The sequence below is a fragment of the Myotis lucifugus genome, unplaced genomic scaffold (assembly GCF_000147115.1).
Source record: "Myotis lucifugus unplaced genomic scaffold, Myoluc2.0 scaffold_38, whole genome shotgun sequence".
NCBI lineage: Eukaryota > Metazoa > Chordata > Mammalia > Chiroptera > Vespertilionidae > Myotis > Myotis lucifugus.
In genome coordinates, this window is record NW_005871086.1 from 4,782,914 (window position 1) to 4,809,552 (window position 26,639).

Consider the following 26,639-nt stretch of genomic DNA (forward strand, 5'->3'; position numbering starts at 1 on the left):
TTTCTGTAAAGCCTCAACTGAAAATAACCCAAATAGTAGAATGAATAAATAAAATATGACATATTCATGTACTAGAATACTGTCCTATATAATAAATCCCTAATATGTAAATCGACTGAATGGCAGAATGACTGGTCGCTATGACATGCACTGACCACAAGGGGGCAGACGCACACCGCAGGAGCTACCCCCTGGTAGTCAGTGCGCTACCACAGGGGGAGTGCCGCTCAGCCAGAAGCTGGGCTCACGCTAGCGAGTGCAGTGGAGATGGTGAGAGCCTCTCCCACCTCCACAGCAGCACTAAGGACCCTTCGGGGGATGTCCGCGGGGAGTGGGCCTAAGCCGGCAAACAGACATTCCCCGAGGGGTCCCGGACTGCGAGAGGGCACAGGCTTGGCTTAGGGACTCCCCCTACACCCAGTGCATGAATGTCATGAACTGGGCCTCTAGTGCTTCAATAAAAGTACACAAATTACTGTTATGGCAAACACAGAATTTCATAGACATAAAGTGGATCAAAAGAAGTCAGACATAACCTCATAAATATTATGATTCCAGTTATATGATATTTAAAACAGAAAACAATAATATATGGTGATTGAAGCCAGGATAGTATTTGCCTTTGACAAAGGGACAGTTGTGACTGGGAGTAGATATAAGGGGGTTACTAAAGTGCTCTTTTGTATAAAAGTTTGCAGCCTTAAACTATTCATTGATGTGCATACAAATATTTTTTAAGTAAATTTATTTAATTGAAGTGTAATATACATTTAAAAAAGTGTATCAAATGGGATAGCTTGATGAATGCTTACAAATAAAACAACCTATGTAACTGCTGCTCAAATCTACCTACTTCTCCAGCCTCTTCACATTCACTCTTAACTCATTCTGGGCACTGTATCCACACTGGCTTTCTCTCTGCCTAATACTATTCACCAGGCTGCTCCCCAGCCTGCTAGGGTCCTTTGCCCATGCCTGACTCTGGGATGGCAACACTCTTCCTTTCTAGCACTTATTCAGATACTGCCTGAATGGAGAAACCCTTACTTAAGCTTCAAGGAGCCTTTCCTAATCTTTGACACATTAAATTCCTTCTCATGGCCTCCTGTACTTGTCTCTGTAGTATCTGTCATAGCTGAAGTTTTGTTTTAGATGGTTTATTTGATTAATGTCTGTAGACACTAATAACTAATTATGTAATTAATTAGTAATTAACATAGACATTAATTACTAGACTCTAAGCAGATGCTCACCATTATACTCCCAGCAGAGAGCATAGGGCCTGTCACACAGTAAGTTCTCAATGAATATTTGTTAAATAAGTGAAATTAAAGAGACATAAGAAAATCAAACTATAAAATAATATCATGTAAACAAGAAATTGATATTGGTGAGTTTTCCTTAATACTAAAATTTTAATTTTTGCTGTTGTTCAAGAGTAAATTTCCAACTATTTACACATTTTTGAAACCATCATTGACATCAAGATATAGTTGGAATCAACTCTGTTCTCTAAAGTGTTCTTTTCTCATACATCAAGTTTCCTTGCACTAGAGAGGGTACTCCTAAGTTTTTTATAACCAAATCTATATTCACAAGTTAACAAGGCAGAGCTCCATAACAAGTTTAAATAGTTAAAAACAAACAAGCAAATTATCAATGCCAAGTGCTGATAAGAATGTAGAGCAACTGGAACTCTCATGGACACATTGCTGGTGGGGGTATAAACTGGTAAATGAGACTGGGTAGAAAATAAAACAAATACCAACAGAACCTCTACATTATTATTTTCAACCTCTGTTGCCCTACCAACAAATAATCTCCCATTCAGAGTTTAGTTTGCTATTGATGAATCCAAAATTACAAGCATTCTATATCTCAACAGTTAAAGAAAAGTAAGTAGGTGACATTGGGGTATTTATTAATCCTTTGTAATATAAATTAACGTAAACTAAGTGATAGTATTTTAAAAGTATTATCAATTCTAAAAAAACCAAAAACACTGTTTTACAAATTAAATATAGGATAAATATTTTTAAAGGAATATTTGAAAATTTAAAAAGCTAATTGAAATAACTCCTAAAGTAAATTACGTAAAAAGAAAAAAAATGTAACAATATGTTGTTATGCAGACATTTGTTAAACTTACCTGTGGATATCTCATTTTGTTTTTAATTTATTTAAGTAGGCATGTAGGCATCTATTTCTAGTTGGTGTCATTACTGATTGTAGAGTAGGAGTGCTATTTGTTTGATCTTATGCTTTTGGCATGTTATTCTTTCATCAGTGATATAGTTAAGTGACCATCATAAAGTGATTTCATTATATTTTGTTTGTTGCCTAGAAAGGTAGACTTTGAGCAGCTGTATTCATTTAAATTCATATAAATGTTATATTTTCTCCTCTGAAGTATGAAAGGTTATTCTCATAGAAATTTTATTTAGCAATTGTTGTCTGCAACAATTTTTGGAATACTTTGTTTATATATTCCATAATAAAACATATTTACTACTTACCTTTGATGTAAGTAAGTTACTTTCAAAACAGTGATCTTACTACCAAACACCCCTAATCTTCTTTTCAATTTAATTGCAGTTAAATTTTAAAAACTATCTTCTTTTCAAATTTCTGATTTCCAACCACGCATGGGCTCTGGGCAGCTCGGCAATCCTCAATCCCCCTTTCCTTTATTCTAATAAATCATTCCAAATATTTAAAATTGTCCTCAAATCCTTTAATTAATTCCATCTTCTCCACCCATTTGAGGTAGATGGTCTTGTCTCTAAGATTTCAGAGAAAAATAGCAGCTGTCTCATTTCTAAATATATCTCTACTAGAGGCCCGGTGCATGAAATTCGTGCATGGGGGCGGGGGGTGTCCCTCAGCCCAGCCTGTACCCTTTCCAATCCGGGACTCCTCAGGGGATGTCCGACTGCCAGTTTAGGCCCGATCCCCGGCATCCCTCTCACAATCCTGGACTGCTGGCTCCTAATCGCTCACCTGCCTGCCTGACTGGTCGCCCGTAACTGTCCCCCCACCGGCCTGGTCGCCCCTAACTACCCCCCACTGCCGGCAATGACTGAACAAGCAGGCTGCATGGGGCTACCAGACCGGAAGGGGGGTTAGTGAGGGACGACCAAAGTCACATAGCTAGTAAGTGGAAAACCAGGTACCAGAGCCCAAGTTCTTTCCCACTATGCAACACCTCATACACCTCATCCCCTGGGTAAGCATATTTACACACATGATTTTGATTATTAATTATATGCTGATAGCCACTATCATCAATTCATCCAGACTTGATTTCTCTGTATTTAGTTTCACTACTTTCTCTTTTGAGATACTTTACTCTCAAAATATTCGAAAGACCTAGTCTCCATCTTTCCTCTCCCTATGCTACGACTATGCTAACTACAAAATACAAATCTATCCATTTTGCTTCTCACTTCAAATCTTCAATGACTCTCCATTACCTATAGAATGAGATCACCAGTCTTCAGCAAGGCGCACAAGGCTCTTCACAACCTGGTCCAAATTACCTTCTCAGTCTTACTTCTGCCATTACTTACTCATACATATCATCTAATCACCAAACTTTGAAAAGTATGTTACACTTTGTCATATCCCTTGCTCCACACAGAATGTTCTCTGTTTGGGAAGTCATTCTTTATCCTCTCCTCTTGATAAATCATTACTAATCTGTATTTTCCCAACATTTCTATATTACCACAACATTTGTTTAAAAAAATAAAATAACTATCATCACAATATCATATTGGACTAGCATTAGTAATCTAGACAAGCTCTGAGAGAGCTGGGACATTCTCTTATTGATATTTGTATTCAGTACCAAGAGCAAAGCAGTCACTCAGAACACATTTGATGAATGAATAGATATAGCTCTTTGTTAATATTCAAAATCAATGTGCCCTGGACATAGGAAGATAAATTAATAATCATAGAAGATATCATAATCTTAATTAATCATTATTTGCCTATGAAATGCCTAAAAACTTAGTAACACACAGAGGATATTGTTACAAGTATAGACTCTCTTTTTGAAGTGCCAGTAAACAAAGAACTCTAGCATCTACACAAGCTATCTTTGAGTAAATAATAAAATACGTTAAGACAAAAGGAAGTCATAAATGTAAGGCCTATACCAAGCCACAAGATTTGATCATAAATAGCCATTAAATTATAAATATTACCAAACATTCCCCACGAAACAAACACTGAAGTGTTAGGCTGAATAGTTTTCCCTACTACACTAGTTCCTAGGTATATAAAATATTTTGGCACTAGTATGACACAGTCATGGCATTTACCAAATGGTTTATTAAATTACATTTAAAAATCACAAAGGCATCAGCTTATATGTACAACTGAATATAAGTGTGACATGGATTGAAGCTGTCTCACTGAGCCACAATGTGGGAAACAGCATTGCTCAGTTTTGCTATAACAGAAAAGATAAATTGCATTAAGTAGATCTTAAAAAAATTCAACTAAAAAGCAATGTGATTTCCACTATGTTTTAAATGGTTGTTTCCTCTGCAGTCATTTCCTCTTAATTCTATTGAGAAAATAAAAATGTAAAGGTTATAAAATAAGGTGATGATAGAAATGCAAGTAGCACAAACAGCAGAGTAATGATAAAATACCCAAGCAGTTTGGTTACTTAAGTTATAATGAAGTCAATTAAATGTGGCTTATTTCTTTAAAAACTGTTGAGTATCTCAGTGAGAGATTTTTTCTTAATTTATATAAATTCAAATATCAAAAATGTTTGATTGGATTTAATAATGTGAGTGGTCTTTGGTGATTCTGATCCTGAAGTTACTGTCTTGCTTTTATAAGCTAAGGTTCACACATGGCCTGGTCTAAAGTTCAGAGTTCAAAATAATTCAACTTTTAATATATATAATGAAAACTTACACCTAAGTCACTCACCAGAACAAAAAAGCAAATTAATATTGCTGTTGTAGACTAAACAAAAGCAGGAGTTGTCGTCAGTCTTTAAAACTTTTACTGTTTTTCTAGCCTCAAACAGGAAAAGCATTTTGGAAATACAGGGCTCATTAAAGAAGCCCTTTAAACTATTGTTGGAACTTAGGATTTTTGCCTCACAGGTGGAATTCTATGCAAAGATTTAATGACCATTCTTATTTATATTTGTCATTATTTTGAAATTTTATACTCTACAGAGAACAGCTGATGTTTGGCATCACAAAGTTCATCATTAAAACTACAGTATATCAAGTTCAATTCACAAAAAGAAAAATAAAACTTTTATTTGTTAAGGAAAACCTTATCATGTATGGCTTACTTTTCTTCCTGCATCCCCAAATTTATATTTTTATCTTACCTAGGACATAGGGCATAACAATAAAATTAATTAAAATAATTCAATACAAATACTAAATCACCGAAGTACTAGAATAAAAACAAATCTCTAGGAATGCTTAAACAAAAATTCTGGAGCTTGAAAAATAGTTACTTACATGCTTTCCTGCATTAACAAAGGGCAGGTAATAATGATGGCTTGTATGACAATATTGTCTTTGTTAGTTAACCCCAACAGAACTAAAGATTTCCTGATTACAACTTTGTAATCTAAGTCAACTGAAAAGATTTCTGCAGAAGGGAAACAAAGAGGAGTCTGAGTGCTAGCATTTAAGTGGACTACACTACCTAAGTTTACTCTTCAGTGAGGGGCACTATAAATAAGAGGAGCTCTTACTTCCACAGCCCGTGCGAGGTCATGACCTGAACTCACTGTACTGGTGTAAAGGAGAAAGTTGTGCAGGAGTCTCAGATTTGCATGCTTCCCCGCTTCACCTTCAGAGTCCTGTAATCGCATAGGGCCTTACCATGAAGTGTTCACTTTGTACTGCATTTCATTGTCAAGATTTTTAAACAGTTGCTTTTTTTATTATAATGAGCCAATTATGAGCCAGTCACTCAAGCAGTCATTAACAATGGATTTTTAAAATTACATTTTAAATGAATTTTATTTTGGATAAAAGCCCTTAAAAGTACCTATGGCAAAAGGAAATCATACATTGGATTAACAGCAAAATCTGTTTAATAATGACTTGTCTTTTATTTACTACAACAAAATAAATTCCAGTGAGAATGCTAAAAAATTGACAGTGTCAGGGAAAAAAAGGTTGGGGGGGAGTGGGTGGAGGAGGAAGTTGTACTCTATACTGCTAAAAAAATTAAAATGAAATCATGTTTCTTTTTGCATGCAGCTATCTCTTTGTTCTTTTCTAATCTGAAAGCCCAAATAATACATTATTTTATCAACATAGACTTTGCTCTCTATATAGAAATTTTCAGGATTACTATTTTATACCTAAGTTAATAATGCTTAATGTAATTACAAAGTAAGCTAAATCATAAAGAAAAATCAAACTTATTTTTTCTCATTTATAAAGACATGTTAAGAGTTATTTATTAAAACTATTGTTTAAACACTATCGTGTGAACATTTTTATTCACCTCAATGGATGTATGAATAAAAATGCCCTTGCTGAAGATAAAAAGAAATCTTAAAGAAATTTTGAATGAACATAGTTTGTGATCAGATACATAAATGTGTTTTTTAAGTTGATTCTATTGAAACATCTTAAGTCTTAATCATAATTAAGACCTTGCTACTCACGTGATTTAATAAATCATTAATTAGGACGCTTTAAGGACATACCCTGACATTAGAAAAACCCTCTCTTTGGGGGCCATACATGTCGTACTCTGTTTGGATTTTAAAAGTTTTTTTTAAGTATATAAATATATACATATATGTATATATACACCCTTTTTTAAAAAAGTATATAAATGTATATATATTTTTAAGTATATAAATATATAAAGTATATAAATATATAAAGTGTATATATATATATATGCGCGCATACACAAAACTATTCCAGAAAAAGTGTCACAACACACTGATTTTTGTTTTTAAAAAACATACACACTTTTTTAAATGTTCCAGATTTTAAAAACCTTATATTTTCTGCTTCAAGAATGGGCTGACTGAAAGCAGGAGGTTCTGCAGCCTCTGGTTAATTAATCTGTCGGCTGAATGACAGAGCGCCTAGGGGCATGGCGCTGGCATCCCACACAGGGTCCCAATGTGCTTATAGCCTTGGATAGCTACATTCTGCATGCCAAGACTTTACCCAACAAATAGCAGAGAGGCCTTCAGAGCTGTTCTTCTTCTGTCTCAGACATTCCATTTAATTAATGTAATCCCTCTTTATCTTAAAGTTTTAATAAATTTAGAAGGTGAGGTAAAATCAACACATTTATGCCACTGATGCAGTAACTAGTTGCTCTAGCACTTTTCTTATGTATCTAAACGGCTTCTTTACAAAGGCATAAAGAAAATGAATGCAAAAAAATGTAATAAGATGTTCAGATATTTTCAAACATGCTACTTGATCTATTAAAAAACATATTTGTATAACCCAATGTTTAAGAATTCAATGAAATGAGTCTGGCAATCCATTTTACTGGGCTTAAAGATTTTGTTATAAAAATATAAACCATATGACCACCTCAAAACACTTTGAAAATTACTAATACCTAATCTTTAGCAAGGTAAGGCAATTTTTTAAACAACAGGATACAAAGGACATTTTCCTAATCCTTTTTACTGCCAGAACAAAACATCTTTCAAATCAAGATAAAATCGCTACATCATGAATGTTAATATCATTCTGAGATAAATAATACCTTATGACTAGAAAAGACAATCCCTTTAGGGAGAAATGTTGTGTTAAAGTGGATTATTCTTTTAGTAGTGTAATAGAATGGTTTCTACCTAGTCCCAGATAGAAAATCAAAATCTGCATTTAAATGGAAATATTTTAAAACAGACAGGACAAAAGGCTAAAATCATAAGGAATACCTCTTTTCTTACAAAATCCTTCATGAGAACTTTCCTGGAAAGTATGATTTTAAGATTTTGTCTATGTTTGTTTCAGTTTTCTGAAGAGTTTGCAGCACAACATAATTAATTTCACAGGTTTATGAGTAACACATACCATTTGTGCCTAATATACCAAATTCACAAATTGGACCAAGAAATTGGGCTGCAAAATTTGTACTATTACAAAAAACAGATTTATGATTTAGGCTAATGCAGAATTAAAATGAGTCCTCTATTTTCTTCCTTTTTAAAACCATGCAGTTCTATATGTAATTCTTAGAAGGCAATAGCAGTTTGATGAAATCAAATAAAATCTCAGTTTCTTCAGCATTGACTCAAATCACCATCATAGTTAGAGTAAAAGAGAAAGCAAAATGCTAGGCAATATTATAACAACTGCTCTTGGCGACCTGAAAGATTAATTTTCTGTTCTTCGATAGTTGGGGCAATTTTCTTAAATCCTGAAGGAGCCAGACAGCGCTACACACTTCTTAATGCTTGCATTTACTTTTACATTATAAAACAATAAAACAGCAGGATAATGTTCAGGCAGTTTAGAGACGTGTAACATTACCACAAATAATTCTACTGTATTATGGCAAAATGTAAGCTTTTTAAATGTGGGCTTACTAAAGAAAGGGCGATCTATATTCATTGAAAGTAGTACACAGACAAATAAGATTCCAGATATAACTTAAATGTGGTACCTAGTTATAAAATAACTAGTGGCTCAGTGCACGAATTCATGCACATAGAAAGAAAATTAATTAGAAGAAATATTTTAATATCACTATTCACCCTTTATAATAGAAGTGTCAACCAAATTCATGATCAACAATGACAGATGAACAGATCGAAACACACGCGTGTGATTGACGCCAGCAAGAGCTTTATATGTATCGTGCATGTACGAGTCAATTTAGCCTTTTATATAATAAACTTGCTTAATTAGACCTGCTTTTTGATGTAGCTAAACTTTTTCCAACCCAGTGAAGCACCCCAACTTCTCTTTCAGGTAATTGTCAGCAACACAGCAGTAATTATCAACATGAAGCATATTATTATTATAGATCATGCAGGGAGAACAAAGCGTAAAATATTTAACTGCAGCAGTGTTTGACTATATTCTGCGTAGTGAGAAAGCCTGAAGTCATTTTCAAGGTCTACCATTTCTCACTTCTTTTCAGTAGGGTCAAGTTTCTAAGCTTTCTAAATCTCTGTTTTCCGGCTAATGAAAAGAAAATAGGATTCCACCAAGTCTCCTATCTACCTACTCCAGGACTTCTGTGAGGATCAAATGAGATGAGGCACAGAAAAACGCTTCACAGACATTTGGTTAAAATGTGAAATGTTTCCACCTGGCTTTAAAGCAAGTCATGTTCCTGAGCTGAAGAAATTCCAAGGAGGCTAGTCACTAGAGAGAGGAAGCCAGGAGTTGCTACATGATGTCATTACCTGGTGCCCACAGCCACTGTTTCTGGGCTGGGCTGGGCTGTGGGCCACATTTTGCGCCATGGGGTCTTGGCAGCGTCGGCTACAATTTGGTGGGTTGTCGCTCCGGGGTGGTGGCAGGGCCTATGTCCCATTTGGGAGAAGCTGAGTGTTGCTTTGTGGGCGCCAGGTCCATGGTGCCATTTACTGTTAAATGGCCTGTTGCTAGGGAGAGGAAGCCGGGTGTTGCTATGTGACGACATTACCCGGCATCCAAAGCCACCATTTCTAGGCTGGGCTGGGCTGGGCTGGGCTGTGGGTCACATTTTGCACCATGGGGTCTCGGCAGCGTCAGCTGTGATTTGGTGGGCTGCTGCTCCAGGGTGGTAGTGGGGCCTGTGTCCACTTGGGGGAAGCCAAGTGTTGCTTTGTGGGTGGCAGGTCTGCAGTGCCGTTTTTCTGTAAATGGCCAGTGCACGTCACAGCAGCTCCTGTGTTGAGCATCTGCCCCCTGGTGGTCAGTGCACGTCATAGAGACCAGTCGGATGAACACTTAGCATATTAGCCTTTTATCCTATATAATAAAAGGGTAATATGCAAATTGACCCTAACGGCAGAATGACTGGGAACAATCAGTCGCTATGATGCGCACTGACCACCAGGGAGCAGACGTTCATGGCAGCAGCACAGGGAGTGGGCCTAAGCAGGCAGTTGGACATCCCTCGAGGGGTCCCTGACTGTGAGAGGGCTCAGGCCGGGCTGAGCGACCCCCCCAAAAAAAGTGCACAAATTTTTGTGCACTGGGCCTCTAGTATGTGTATGTATGTATGTATGTATGTATACATACATACACATACTAGAGGCCCGGTGCATGAAATTTGTGCGGGGGCGGGTGGGGGGGGAGACCCTCGACCAGCCTGCACCCTCTCCAATCCGGGACCCCTCGGGAGATGTCCGACTGATGGGGCCTAAACTGGCAGTTGGACATCCCTCTTGCAATCCGGGACCACTGGTTCCTAACTGCTCATCTACCTGCCTGCCTGCATGATCACCCCTAACCACTCTACCTACCTGCCTGATTGCCTCTAACTGCCTCTGCTTGCCTGCCTGATAGCTCCCTAACTGTCCCCCTGCCAACCTGGCTGCCCCCTAACTGCCCCCCTGCCAGCCTGGTCGCGCCCTAACTGTCCAGAAGGAAGTCGGACGTCTGGAAGATGTCCGGTCGACCCGGTCTAATTAGCATATTACCCTTCTATTAGTATAGATCAGTGATGGCGAACCTTTTGAGCTCGGCATGTCAGCATTTTGAAAAACCCTAACTTAACTCTGGTGCCGTGTCACATATAGAACTTTTTTGATATTTGCAACCATAGTAAAACAAAGACTTAAATTTTTGATATTTATTTTATATATTTAAATGCCATTTAACAAAGAAAAATCAACCAAAAAAATGAGTTCGCGTGTCACCTCTGACACGCGTGTCATAGGTTCGCCATCACTGGTATAGATAGTGTTTTAAAGGTTTAAAAAAGTAAAATCCATGCTAGATTGAATTTTCTTTGTCATAAATTAAAATACAATTAATTTTCAAGCACAATGCTTAGCGACAAGGGAAAGGCTTCCCACCTTTCTTTGAATTTATAATAGAGTAAGTGGCTTCTGCCGTCTCAGAAACCATCTCTAATAATAAAAGTGTAATATGCTAATTAGACCAGACGTACTTCTGGACAGCCTTCCAGATGCCTTCAGGACGAATCTGGGGTTGTGAGAGAAGCCCAGGTCCTGGGTGCCTGCTGGCAGCTGGAGGAAAGCCCAGGTTCCAGGTGCCAGAGGGAAGCCGGTGCCGGCAGCCAGGGGAAAGAAGGCCTACTCTTGCACAAATTTCATGTATCGAGCCTCTAGTATTAGATAATTTGATTATTTTTCCTCAACAATGTTGTCAACCAAGATACTTTACAATGACATGTTTAAAGATTCAGGCATTTTGACAGTGGTCACACTTGACTGTTGCACTGCAAGTAATAAGCCAACCTGCAGAACTTGGCCATACCATCTCTTTTCTAAAACCAGCTCATCTTCTAATAACTGCTGCAGGTTCTGATACATTCTTATTGCTAGAAGCTGCCTGTTTCTGTACAGTAAACCGTGTGGCTCTCTTTACTTAAGGTACATAAAAGACATATTATTAAAAGCATAATGGGAACAGTTCCTGCATATGTATTGGGTGATTTTCTCACTTTCAACAGGTAATGCATTTCAACCCAGTTGTCCATGATGAGAAAGAGTAAAACCATTTCTCTGCAGTAACCTAATTCTCATTTATACTATAGCCTCCATCCCTGCTCCCAATTCCCCATCCCTCATCCTTCACTCTCAAAACTCCCAGCAGTAAAGTTTTTCAACTATCAATGGGAGATGATATACAATAAAATCAAATCATCAAAAATAAACCTTGATGTATGTCATCATTAGTCTACACTAGTAGCAAACCAGACTAGGGAAGCTGTACATGGAACCATCACAGAAGATCTAAGACTCGTGGATCTTTTAAATCAAGATGTGTTACCACTTCCTAAAATTGGGAACAACTGCAGAAACACGGTAAATTATGTTTTAAAAATAAAATGTAACTCCCTCATCCCTATAGATATTAGAGTCTTATAGCTAATGTGCAAGGAAACTGGCTTTTAAACAAACATTTCTCTGTTCTAAAATAAATGATGCTCTCAGTTAGCAGGCATCCAGAATCTAAAAACTCACCACTTCAAGTGTGGCCTCAGACCAGCAGCACTGGCATCACCTGGGCACATGTTAAAAAAAAAATCGCATGCCCTAACCGGTTTGGCTCAGTGGATAGAGTGTCGGCCTGTGGACTGAAGGGTCCCGGGTTCGATTCCAGTCAGGGGCATGTACCTTGGTTGCAGGCACATCCCCAGTAGGGGGTGTGCAGGAGGCAGCTGACTGATGTTTCTCTCTCATTGATGTTTCTAACTCTCTATCTCTCTCCCTTCCTCTCTGTAGAAAATCAATAAAATATATTAAAAAAAAAAAATCTCAGGCTCCACCCAAACCAACTGAATCAGACCTTGAATCCTATATAATAAAAGCCTAATATGCTAAGTGTCCAGTCGTCCAGTCATTCATTCAACCAATCAAAGTGTAATATGCTAACGAAATGCTAAGGCCACTCAACTGCTTGCTATGATGTGCACTGACCACCAGGGGGCAGACAGCTGACCAGTCGCTATGACGTGCACTGATCACCAGGAGGCAGTCAACCTGTCGACCAGTCGCTATGACATGCACTGGCCACCAGGGAGCAGACGCTCCAACCGGTAGGTTAGCTTGCTGCTGGTGTCAGGCCAATCAGGACTGAGCGAGATGGGCCAGACACGCCCTGGGGTCCTCCCGCGGTCCCTCCCCGGCTGGCCAACCTCCCGTGTCCCTCCCCGGCCCCGATCATGCACCGGTGGGGTCCCTTGGCCTGGCCTGCACCCTCTCACAATCCAGGACCTCTCAGGGGATGTCGGAGAGCCAATTTCGGCGTGATCCCGCAGGCCAGGCCAAGGGACCTCACTGGTGCATGAATTCGTACACGAGGCCTCTAGTTTCTAATAAGATGCTCTGATGACTCATGCATACTGAAGTTTAAGACGCTCTGATCTAAGAGTTTTTCTGGTTCCACCATTTAATCTTCAGTAAGAGACATAAAACAGTGAAGGACAAAACAGTTTGTACTGATAAAAATACATAAATATTACAGATGAGCACAATTTAAATAATAAAAGAGAAAGAGAATAAATGTGAGTAAAACTTCAGCCATTAAATTAGGTCTAGGTCCTGTAATCTTTATTTTAACACCTGAAAATTCATGTAAATGTGTGTATGTGCAAGCACAGATGCATATGAGAGATGAAAGAGGAAAAGTGACGATAGAATGAGAATGAAAAAAAAGAATAGGGAGAATGTAACCATAAAAGTGTGCATGGTGTGTGTATATATATATATATATATATATGCTTAGAGCTGAAAAGCAGAAAAAACAAAGTGAGTTCTTAGGAGCTGGGAGAAGAACAGCAATACCCACTTTCAACAGCACCCTTATACACTTTCTCTTATACACATGCCCAAGCCAGTATGGTGGGAATATTTTTCATATCACTGATAAGAAACTACCAAAGATTTAAAAAGAGGATTAAAAACAAAATATGTCACAAAAGCCATGATTTCCTAATTAGTTTTGAGAAAGTAAGGAAATCAACAACAAAAGGTAGTTATAACATTAAAAAGGTAATCTATGATTTTTTTCCAAATTCTAAATAACTATTTAGTAAAAATTACCATAAAATAAATATTATTAGTTTTATTCTTACAAATGAACTTACTATTATTACAGTACTATTAGTATTATTATTTTACTAAATAGTCCACTAAATTCAAAACAGCAGCATTATAGTTATTTTTAATGGCATAGTAAAAATAGCCAACACTAATAATATAAGGTCATAAAAAAAGAGAGAGAGAGAAGCATAAGATATTTTCTATGAGGTAGTTAGTGTACATAAAATTGCAGCTTAAACCTGGAGTATTATCTGTAGAGTCTAAAATATTACATTTGATATTTAAAATATATACCCCAGCCCTAGCTGGTTTGATACAAGGGATAGAGCATCAGCCTGCGAACTGAAGGGTCGCAGGTTTGATTCAGATCAAGGACACATGCCCAGGTTGCTGGCTCAATTCCCAGTAGGGGGCATGCAGGAGGCAGCAATCAATGATTCTCTCTCATCATTGATGTTTCTATCTCTCTCTCCCTTTCCCTTCCTCTCTGATATCAATAAAAGTATATTTAATATATATATATATCCCCCAAATGATAACTCTACTACGATCTCCATCATCATTTATTTGATGAGAGAAAATTAAAAATAATTTCCTAATACTGCTAAACTTAATAATGCCAATAGAAAATATACTAGTTGATATCCAGGAGGAGAACACAGTATGGCTATTCAGAAAATAGAACCTATCTGAAAAAATGAATTGCAAATAACATTACACCTATAACTGTTAAAAACAAACAAACATATGTATCTATAACTGCATCTGTGTTCATACACATGGCACATTAGCATACAGTATATTAAAATTCTGTCCTCTTTGCAGCTGGCTATCTATTGCAGGTAGCCCCATTAAATGACTGGAAACTGACTTCTCACAATAATAGGGGGAATAATCAACCTATGCTTTGAGTTACATGTCTAAGCTGCCCTAACACATCTCTTTGGCTTTTTTCCAAGAATGAAATGCAGTCAAAGATGGGCAGAATGCTACTCCCAGCTTGTATTCACCAAGTGCTAGGAACTATAAAAACAGAATTCCAAGTTGAGTTTCATATACATTAAACAAAGACTGAGAGTTTCACAATACAAATAATGCATGTTTAAACATGTGTTATTTATGGAAATCAATTAGATAATATGTACCAATGGCCTTAAAAATAATTATGTACTTTGATCCACTACTTCTGAGTCTAAAAACCTATCCTAAGGAATTAATTTTCAGAAATGTAGACAGTAATTGATGTACTCATAGCAAGGTGCTATTATTTACAGTAAAAATGAGATTCAACCTAATTTACAAAATTAAGAAATCATCAAGGAAATCATCATACAGTCACATGATGGAATATTAAGTAGCCATTAAATTATGTTCATAAAGAGGTTTTCATGGCATGGGAAAATGCTCCTGATATTTAAAGTTAAAAAGGCAGTATACAAAGTTATATACACAAATGATTACACACACACACACACACACACACACACACACACACGTGTGTGTATGTCTATGTATGTGTGTTAAATATATATATGTGAAAAATGTCAAAATGTTAACTCTGAATGATTAAATTTTAAGTAAGATCTTCATATATTTTACACTTTTATATATTTTTGTTAACTTAAAAACACAATTGTTATAAGTATCAAAGAAAATTAAATAATAACTTAGATAAAAATAAGAACAATGTGAAAACCCTTCAAGTGTATGGTAAAGGTATTTCACGAAATAAAGAAATTGTGTGTGTCTGCAAGAGGAGTATGAAGAACTTTGTCTCAGAAGAAAAAACTCTTTCTTAGGACTACATAAGAGGTAACAGACAGCTTTTTAAAAAACCATGTAGTTAAGCATAAAAACAACAAAAAATGAAATAAAAGTGCAGAATAATCAGGTCTATTAGAATCTAATAACTAGATAAAGAAAAGCAATGCCAGTGTTATTTTTACTGCAGCAAATAAGTTATGAAAATAAATTATAAGAACACTTAGTTTGAGGATGGCTTAGGTTAAATATAAACAAAGTAGTTACTATCAAATCGTAACAGAATAAAATTTATAGATCCTTATTTTGTTTTCTACAAATTGATAGCTATAATGACTGCTTTTTTCTTTGCTTCTGTTAAACCTAGTTAAAACACATTTTAAACTGACCAGATAATGAACACTATATACTTAAATATTTGTATAATTCACAAGCTATGTCTTTTATAAAGCAATATTTTAGCTACTATATTACTAATAATTAGTAATAATAAGTTGTAACTTACTATATTTTCCCTTAACTTTGCTTGATTGTAAATGCTTCATAATCATTTCCATTTCAGATTGCCTGACTGATCAATTGATTCCAAGTCAATAAAAACATGGGGCAAAGAGTAGTCATACTAAATCTGTCATACAAAACCAGGAATTAGCGTTGGTGGTATAGTGGTGAGCATAGCTGCCTTCCAAAACCAGGAATTCAGTGAATGCAGTGATTTACAAGCAGTAGAAAATCAGTTATCAATTAATCATAAAGGATTAGTTTTACCTAATATATATGAAACTGTATGCACAATAGTGTGCAGGAGAAACCAAGCTTCACTTTGACAAACACCTTATAGTAGTACTGTGGTGGAAACATTAAAAACTAAATAAATATGAAATTATCTGCTCTTTATTAGGGAGGACCAGGATAGAGAAGAAACCTACAAACTCTAAGACTAAATTGGTTAAGAATAACTGATAAGTTATTTAAAGGTATTAATCAAAATTATAAGCTAACTCAAGAACCATAAGTATAATTCCCAAACAGGCGCAGATAGAGTAATACTGAACCTTTAAAGATCACTGGATTCTTAGGAGAAACTCAGTGATAAAGGTCAGACAAGGAAGGATAAATGCCAAGTCAGAACAAAGAGGTACACTAAAAGAAATATGAAATATTTTTACAAGAGCTAAGCATTTATCAAAAATAATCATTTTGATGAATACATAGCAGTAACTTTCTCCCTTAAAACTCAAATGCTAACTAAGTCCTTGAGACAGGCACTGTGCCTTAATTATTTACATCTCTAGCAACAACAAAAAAAAGCCTGAAACAAATTATGAGGAAATAAAACGTTATGTTAACATTCTACAACTCACACTGCATGTGTAAACTTTATGAATAATGGTTACATAGTATGTGACTTATCTTTGTGCCTCTTGCATTTATCATTTCATTGAAGCTCTAAAAAAGCATATAGAATAAAATCATCTGAAGAAGTTTCTCTTCATATTACTTTCACATATAAATTTTTCAAATTCTTAATGATGTGTGCATTTTCTGCCTTTAAAGCTTTCATAGTTGAGAAGTTTTTAGTAAGTGGGCACTTGAAAGACCCTTTAGAAAACTGAACCCTGGAAAATATCCAATTAAATCTGGTATCAAGTGAGGGTAGTCCAAAACATACATACTGAAATGCACAAACTTTGACATCACATTCACCAAAATGCCAAAGAAACTAGCACATGAATCACTATGAGAAAAGACAATCAAAGACAAAATAAGGAGCAGTAGAATTTCTACCACGCTAAGCCTTAAGACACAGAGGGCATGGTTAACTTATCTAGAACTAGGTCAACAGATAAATCATGACAAAAAGCACTGATCTTATTAACTTAGTTAAGTATGAACAATGCCCTATTGCTCCGATGCAAGAGAAATGTTATATCTAGTGCCTAATAATAACAATAACAATAAAATAATATTTAACATTTATTGAGGCTTCCTTTATTATCTATTTTACATGGATTTTGCTCTTAAATGCTCAAGACTACCCTATTATGTAGGTATTACCACTAGCCCAATGTACAATTGTGAAAGCTAAAGTGTAGAAGAGTTGACTAGACCAAGGTCATACAGCTCTCATGTGGCAGAGCCTAGAATGCAGACAAGTCTCACTCCAGAGTCCACACTTATCCTTCGGAGACAAAACAAACAAACAAACAACCACCCACCAACATATCTTGCCACACATTTCTTAAATATACATAATTATGAAGATATCATTAGTCATCATTAAAGTAAAAGATTAAAATATACAGTGTAACAGGTTCCTCAACCTCTTTTTGGTCTCTAGACACTGACGCTAGCAACATATTAGACCTCATCACAGCCCAGTGATGGAGTTGAGGAGGAAAGACCACCCAGATAATCCTAATACAGTATAACTGTCTGCTCCATCTTGAAAATTCCACAGTATGCATATCTACATCTTTATTTGTATGCAATACTACTTAAGGCTCTACCCAAAAGATTTGTGACTCCAAAAGATTCTTAAATAAAATGTATATTCAAAGATTGTGCCCCATTTCTTTCATGCAAAACTCATGTAAAAATTAAATATCATCACATATTTAAATATCAACTCATAATAAAGAAAACTGAATTAATAAAAAATTAAAGTCTACTATTTTTTCCTCAGGTTTAATCAGTTTCATTCAGCAGTAGTAATGATTTCATCTTATATTCTACTACCTTGAAGAAATTTAAAGGATTTTTTGAGGACTGCTATAAAGCTATCATTGACATTTTAATTAAAAAAAGAAATGTATGTAGAATAAACAGGACATTTCCTCTAACAGTCTGCAGTGGCTGCTTCATTGCTTCTTTGTACAGTCTTGGTAAATTATGCAGGCTCTCACTAGACAGAGCAGCTGTATTTCACTATCTTCGGTAATGTAATCTACATTTATCATTATTTTAATTAAGCAGATTCTTAATTTGGTACTTTCACTGCAAAGAAAAAATATATTATTCTTTTTGTTTTGGTAGACAGCATCTTGTCAGTCTTATAAACCAAAATTTAACTTTAAATATGTTGCTTACTGCAACTGATCCTTATTTAAAAAGAATTACCACATTCAGTTTACTACTAAGAGCCTGTTCATTTATCAGCTTCAAACATTGGTTCTTTCTTTATAAGGATAAAAAAAGACATTTTTGCAGTTCTCAATTTTAACCCAAGTGATATACTAAAAATAATATGTGGTTTATTATAATATTAAATTCAAGGTTATTCAAAATCAATATGAAGCACAAATAAGAACTCTGCGAGAAAAACAGAGCTTTACTGAATGTTGAGAAAATTCAATCCATAAGTTCTCTGTGCAAGATTACTTTTATCATCAGGTTATCTGAAGTGTCTGAATCTTTGCCTAAATCCATTATTATATAATACAACACCTTTTAATTATCTTGAAGACAAAGTTCTAAATTTTTTATTAATTTCCCATTATTATTTGTAGTTGTAACAATCTGGTTGACTTTTAAATAATAAATTCATGAATTAAACTGGAAGTGTGCTTGTTTTAAATGGTTCACAAAGAAACAATTACTGTAATATTATACTGTCACATTAACTGTACATTTTAAGACATGTAGGATCTCAAATATTATATATCATAAGAGAAAGCCTGACGTTCAAAAATATTTTATTTCAGCACACATTAATTAATTGAGCATTTATGTGCCAGGCATAGAATTAGGTGCTTTGAATCCAAACCAAAGAAGAACCAAGCCTTTGCACACACACATACATGGTATAAAGCTTGTTCCTTTGAAGGAGAGGAACATTTGACCCCACCTCCACTTCTACCAGAAAAGCTCCACTTTGGTCTATTTTTAGTCATCAGTCTTTCTGTCCCTGGGTGGAGAAAGCAAAAACCACTTACCTAGTAAATATGAATAAGGCTTCTCAATTACTATTAAGAACACTAGTAAATGAAAAGCATCCTAAGTGTTCCCAGATACACTAAGAGAAAAAAAATAAGAGACTCCTTTATTTTTGAGTTTCATTTATTATCAGTTTTCACATGTTGCCAAATATTGGTTTGTGGGTAAATGTCTGTCTACCAAAGTTAAGTTTATAAACATGGCCTATTTCAGAAGTTTGGGAATGAGGTCTGTAAGGAATTGAAAGTTAATGCACATCTCACTTTGTCAGTCCACATCACCAAGAAATGCCATGCTGGCTTTCAGATTCACACACGTCATCAAAAGTTATAATATAGTAATTTTTAAAAATCTAAAATGCATTAAATGTGTTCTAGATTTATATTGCAACGTTCCCATAAAAAAAAAACACCCCCCCCAAAAAAACCCACAAAAAACCTCCACTCACCTTCACATTGTGATTTTTGGCATAAAATTGCCATTTGAGCACCTATAATGACTTGGCCAGTTAATATACAATATTATTTGTAATCCCTCACAAAAACCTCAAAAGGTGAGCTATTTTTAGTTCCCATTTTGAGAATGAGAAAGCAGGCTCAGAGATTGAGAAATGTGTTCAATATTACATAGTGAGTACATGGAGAAGCTAAGATTTGGGTCCATGTTCTTTTTACTAAAATACGTTTAGAAGCAAAATAAACTTAGCTCATGCAATTTTTCTCTTCTAATCATAGCTGAATATGATGTCTGCTTTTATTATCACCTAATATCGTCATATAAAGTTGTGTTTTACATTTAGCTATCAACATATACAATAAAAAAGGTAACCAAAAAAGGGAGAAAAGAAAATCTAAAATTTAAATCAATGCTAATGAATGGCAAACATGCTAGTCATTGTGTGACTCCCTTGGTTTGAATTTAAATAATGTCATGTATAAAGCCTGGGCTACACAATTCAGGAACAAGTAAAAGTTAAGTTCTAGGCAGCCCACTCAGGCTCTAATTAAATAGAAGAAAGAAGTACAAAGGAACAAAATTATTTTTAAAAAAATACTCCTATTGGAACTCAACTTCAAAAAGATATTTCATGAAGAGACAGTACAGCTTGCAAGATTCCTTCTATCTCAAATTACTCTGATGAATGTCTGATAAAACTTGAGATTTACCACTGGGCAACAACAAGAGGTAGCCAATAATTCTAAATGAAAACTCAGAATGGTCTTTTGTTCCCTTTGTTTAAAGTAAAGCCGCTAGTGAAAAACAAGAATGTCTACTTAGGAAAAAGGAGTCTCTTGTCTGGGCAAAAATTAAATTTAAACATCCTGCTTCTTACCTGAATATTCCAAATCCTCTGCATTAAACTGCTGGTCACTAAAAGACTATAGAGGGCACTGTTGCATCAGCTTTGAAGCTTTACAATAGAAGCTAGAAAAAACTGTTGGTAATGTGTAATTTCTTTAAAGGGTCAAAAATGCATGGAAATCTACTAGTCTAATATAAGGGGAAAAAACAAAATGTATGTTTTTCTAAAATAGGATGGACTTCAATGGTGCAAAAAAAAAAAGACTTAACAAAAACAACTGTCAAATTGAGAACACTGCACTGCACACATTTTGCATTTCCCTTTGTAGTGCTTTCATGAGAAAGGTAACTAATCATAGCACCTCCTTATCCAATAGAAACAGCACCCCAGTGCAGAATCCTCTTCACAATCAATAGCAAAATGAATGTGGCACCTCATGCAGTCCTTCCATAATTCTATCAGCAGAAAGAATGCAGTCTGTTTGCATACTTTTGTCTAAAAGGCCAATTCCATTTGTCCCCTGTTTGGGTAAAATAGCAGCTACAGATCAATCATTCTCACATGAAAGTAAACATACTACATCAAAACAAAACAAAACAAAAAAAACACAAACAAAAAAGGATCAAAACTGAAATCTTCACCTTTTTTAAATGTAATTTTATTACACATAAAAACTCAAACTCAAAGCAAAATAGAAAAAGCAAGTTTTCCCTCTTAAACATGCATTTTGTGATATTGTGCAATAGTACTGGGATATTACTTACAACAATACTCACAAATCTTATAATTACATATGGATAGCATTCAATTAAGCTTCCATATATTTTCTGTTCTCTCACAGAATTCCTGTTACAATTCTTTAAAACTAAATTCAATTAAGTACAACCAAAGAGTTTTTAATACGTTTGCAATGTATTATAATAAGACTAGTATATAAAATATAAGGCTTCCTATTAAACAACTACCATTTAAGTTTTTCCATTTATTTTATTCACCAAAATTTTAAATTTTTGATACTACAAATAATGCAAAACTAAAAGGAAAATTAAATTATTTTATTTTGGTAATTTAAAAATAATGTCTGGAACTGCTGAACTTCTGTAGAAACACTAATCTTCCCTACAAAAATTACAACATCATGACTAGCCAACTAGAGAGAATATGTAAAATTAGAAAGCAGTATACTCCATTGATGCACATCAAACCATAATACAACATCACATGTTAGATAAATCACCATCAATACAGGTATCATCAGAAAACTAAGGCCTCCAATAAAGAATCCCAAATTCCCTAAGAAAACTGTATACAACTCATTTTGTCACTCTTAAACTTTCAGAGAGATTAACACCTTCTCTGAAATCAAAGTGCAGAACTGTAAAAGTGTTAAAAACTTCTTCAATGATACATTAGCCTACTCATAAATCAAAAAGAGGAGAAGGGGCTTCAGATGGCATGTAGATTTCATTTTATTATAAAAGCCCCAGTTTAACAAGTTATTTTCAACTAATAAAAGTCAAAAGTAAAGCATTGTTAAAGTGGCCATCACTGACTCTAAGGCTTTCACTTATTAACTTAACCAAAATGCTACTTGAGTATCAGTTCCTTAAATTATTAATTTATGAGTTTTGCTTAGTCTCCTCCTGAGGCAAGGCAGTTTGTAGGTATGTTGAATGCATGTAAATAAATAGAAAGCTTTTATTATTAGACTATTATAGTCTAATAATACACTAAACTTAACAAAACAACCGTTTTTAATGAACACTGAATACACAATCTTATGAACCAACTTTATATAAACAGGCTATATAACTTAAAGATTCTCTAGGAAGTGAAGGCACAAATTCAGAAAAATTAAAAATAAGCCTATTGCTTTTCACTGATCTGATAAAATGCTTACAGCAGAATAAAAGTGCTGCTGTGACTATGAAGAGTATGTCACGTACAATTTCAAAGAAATCTAAGAAAAAATGTCTTGAACTGTGAGAAAATTTATTTGCAATACTGCTTTTCATCTTCCATAAGGATGATTGCCAAAAAAAACCCAAACAAACAAAAAATCAGGTAATGTCTTTTTAATATTCAGTATATTTAACTAGATATTTTAGTTTACTATTATAGAAAGAAACAGCATATTAAAATCAATTTTAGTTAACTCTAATTTATGCAAAGCTTGATTGTAAGCAATATCTGCTAAAAGGATTCAGCATTGTTGATTCATATACAAGCATTTTACTTAACTGCATTGGATAATAGCAGTGCTCCTAAAGGAGTATAAAAAGCAAAGTGATTAGCAGTCATTACTGTTAATTAGTGCTCACATTACATTCCTTGGGATGAATCTCCTTTAAGTTGAGTACATGGAAAGTTTATTTTTGAAGGACTGCCAAACCTTGCTAGGTAGGTATTAGAGTAAGCCGTCAACTACCACTAAGCAGAATAAAAAACAGGGACAGATCAGAATCCAATTAGTATGTAGAAGTTTTTAAACAGGAAAAGGGTTGAGGGGAATGAGTAAAACTGGAAACTCATACTTCACATTCTGCAATCTCACTGATAAAAGGAGGAAATGTGTGTTTATCAAACTTGCTGTGAGTGCACAGTTCATTTGGAGTCCTGTAAACAATCGCCCAACCGCCCATTTCCAAATGCATGTGAAAATCTTGGAGAGTCAGAGCATCATATTCAGCAAACAAGGTCACTCTAGTGATGCCCTGGAAATGGGAAATTAGGAAAACGTGGCAATCAGAGGTTTAGGGCTGACCAGAAAAAGCCCTGAGGCTGGCTTACCATCTTTCACCACCAGTCAGGCTGTCTCTGCTTATTCAGTATTAACACAACAGGGCTGCAAGTGAATGAAAAGAACTCCACACACCTAACTGGGACATAGGCTTTCTTGTTTAGAAAATGATAGGCATTTGTCACAGAAAAAAAAGAAGAAAAACTCAAACACAGCTTTCAAGAACCAGCTCTGAAAGAAAAACAAGCTCCTGGTGAACCTTCAGAAAAGGACCTGGAGAATGGCGACATCCTGTTGATTATTGGGTTTCCTTTCCTCCTGTACCATTCTGTACATTTTAAAATGGAGTCCAAATATTCAACAAAGAGGTCTGAAAGCATGCTTGCTATAATAAAGAAATTTAAAAATCCAAATGTGCAAAAATTATATAAACACTTTTAGTACTTTAAGAGTGAGATATCGCCGAAACCGGTTTGGCTCAGTGGATAGAGCGTCGGCCTGCGGACTGAAGGGTCCCAGGTTCGATTCCGGTCAAGGGCATGTGCCTGGGTTGCAGGCACATCCCCGGTGGGAGATGTGCAGGAGGCAGCTGATCGATGTTTCTCTCTCATCGATGTTTCTAACTCTCTATCTCTCTCTCTTCCTCTCTGTAAAAAATCAATAAAATATATTTAAAAAAAAAAAAAGAGTGAGATATCTATCTATCTATCTATCTATAGATATATATATATATATATCCTTCAGACATTTTTCTATTCTCTACACATATAATTGGACAAATATATTTACAAAAATGTAATTATACCATACAGAGTTTTGGTAATTTATATCCTTCTCTTAATATATACAGATATATTTCTGCCAACTTCCTTTTTGATGCTATGCAGTACGAAATTGTTTTCTAAATCTAAGAGTGTATCTTTTGTTTTTTCCTTAGAATAAATTCCCCAAAGTGGAATGGCTTAGTAAAGAGACAGTGCATTTTTTTGTGTGTGTCTGATGAGTTCTGTGAAATTACCCTCAGAAAGTCTTAACCAATTTACAGGGCTACTAGCAGCACATAAGGGTACCCATTTTTCCAACCCAATAGCATCTCTAGATCCTGCAAAAGTGGTATCTGCAATTTTGAGTTAGTGAGGTTGAACATTTTTGGACTTTTAAATTTCTTTCTCTTTGATATACCTGTTCATATCCTTATCCCATTTCTTTATTTGGAAGCCAGCTTTTAAAAATACAAAAGATAGCTAGGGATTCCTTATCAAATGATACCTTAGAGCAGTGACAGCAAACCTATGAAACGCGTGTCAGAGGTGACATGCGAACTCATTTTTTTTGGTTGATTTTTCAGTTAAATGGCATTTAAATATATAAAATAAATATCAAAAATATAAGTCTTTGTTTTACTATGGTTGCAAAGATCAAAAAAATTCTATATGTGACACGGCACCAGAGTTAAGTTAGGGTTTTTCAAAATGCTGACACGCCGAGCTCAAAAGGTTCGCCATCACTGCCTTAGATCACCAGAAAGATTATTATTTTAAAGAGGAGATAGTGAGTATATGATATTGAATAATCCTATTAAGGTCTGTAACTTTGGATAAAACTATTTTAAAACATATTATATTAGAGAAGGGGATGTCACAACCCACCCAAAAAGAAAAATTAAAATTAAAAACTGATTTTAATTTTGCAAATATCACCTGAAGCTACCTTTGCTTTCCTTAAACAGGAAAATCTGGCATCATCAGCAATGTTTTGTTGTTGCTGTTATCTTTTTTATTTTCATATTATTCCAGGGAACAATATGAATATTCAAAAAATTCAAATTGCCTTATTAGCTATTTTTATAAGTCAAGAAAAGAGATTGTAACTATGGGTGATTGACAAGTTCCTCACAGTATTATCTTGGATCAAGAACTTAATTAAAATGTGTCATTCTTGAGAAAAGTACCAAGTATAAGAAAAAAATAAAAAATTCCCTTGACCCAAAAAGTCCATTCAATTTAGGACTTCTTCTCCAGGAACCAAGAAACTGACAAAGTAATAAAATGTATAAATTCGTAATTCATATTCAGAAACAAATAGAATGTAATTTCAAGCTGCAGATAATGTCTTTTCTTTTTTAGACAAACAATAGTTTAAAAACTTCAAAAGCTATTCCTATAACAGTGCTTCTCAAACTATGTTAAGAACCAATTTTTAAAAAAATTTCTAAACTTTTGAAGACTGAAACTTCTGTAAAATACAATTAAAATGAATTACCAAAAATTAAATTTTAAAAGGATATAAAATACAAGGCCAAAATTTAATTATTAGAATCAACACATAAAATTACTCTCAAATGATTATAAAAGTTTCTCAATGCTTAGTTTCAATTTTTATAAATAGCTGACCTTGGACCAATAACAAACAGTTCATGGACTAACACCAGCCCCTATACTACATTTTGAGTAGCAATGACCTAAAATTATTGTGAGCTCTGAAATGAGATGAGATCAAACACTGATACATCACTTTAATCTTAATGACCCCACTCCCCTTTATCAAACCACATGCCTGCCCCTTTGGCTCACTGTTAAGTAACACATGCCATACTGGTTAATATGTGTACTACATATGTATTGTAATATGGTAATATCTGTATGAATTAATATAAATATGATTCTGGGAGGCAGCAGAGCACTGTGATTAAAAGTACATGTTCTACCACTTTTGAGTTGTGTAACCTTGGACAAGTTACTTAACTTCTCTGATCTCAGTTTACTTATCTGCAAAATAGGGATAATAAACCAGGGTTGATATAAGGATAAATTAGAATACAATGTATAGAGCAAATAACAGTGCCTGGTAGGTAGTACTACATAAACAACAGCAATTATTATTACAATTATCAAAAATAATTGAAAAATTCACATGGCTCTGGGCTTACTAACAATCTCTATAAAGAGGAAACCAAATGAGCTGCATGATTTACAGTAAAAATACATCTCCATACAATAAAAATTGTCCAATATTTATAGTAAAGCAAACTATTATAAAGACTAAGCCCTGAGAGAAATTTCACCCTTGGATCACTATAAAGTTTAACGTGTGATATGGTGAAAATTCTCAACAGCTTCCCTAAAACAACATACAACAAAAAATTTTGAGCACCTCATATGGACAAGGGGCCATGATGGTCACTG

At 35.0% G+C, this 26,639-nt stretch overlaps 1 protein-coding gene across 2 annotated transcripts in view; it reads right to left on the minus strand.

The window, feature by feature from the left end:
- The window catches only part of DPH6 (diphthamine biosynthesis 6), a 166,045-nt gene that overhangs the window by 109,031 nt on the left and 30,375 nt on the right, over positions 1-26,639 (minus strand). The window contains exon 4 of one of the 2 annotated variants that reach the window (XM_006087495.3): positions 23,243-23,428. The exons of the other annotated variant lie outside the window; for it this stretch is intronic. Within the exon in view, the coding sequence (XP_006087557.1) occupies positions 23,243-23,428 (186 nt within the window). Of the gene's footprint in view, positions 1-23,242; positions 23,429-26,639 lie in introns of those variants that run through there. 2 annotated transcript variants of the gene reach the window in all.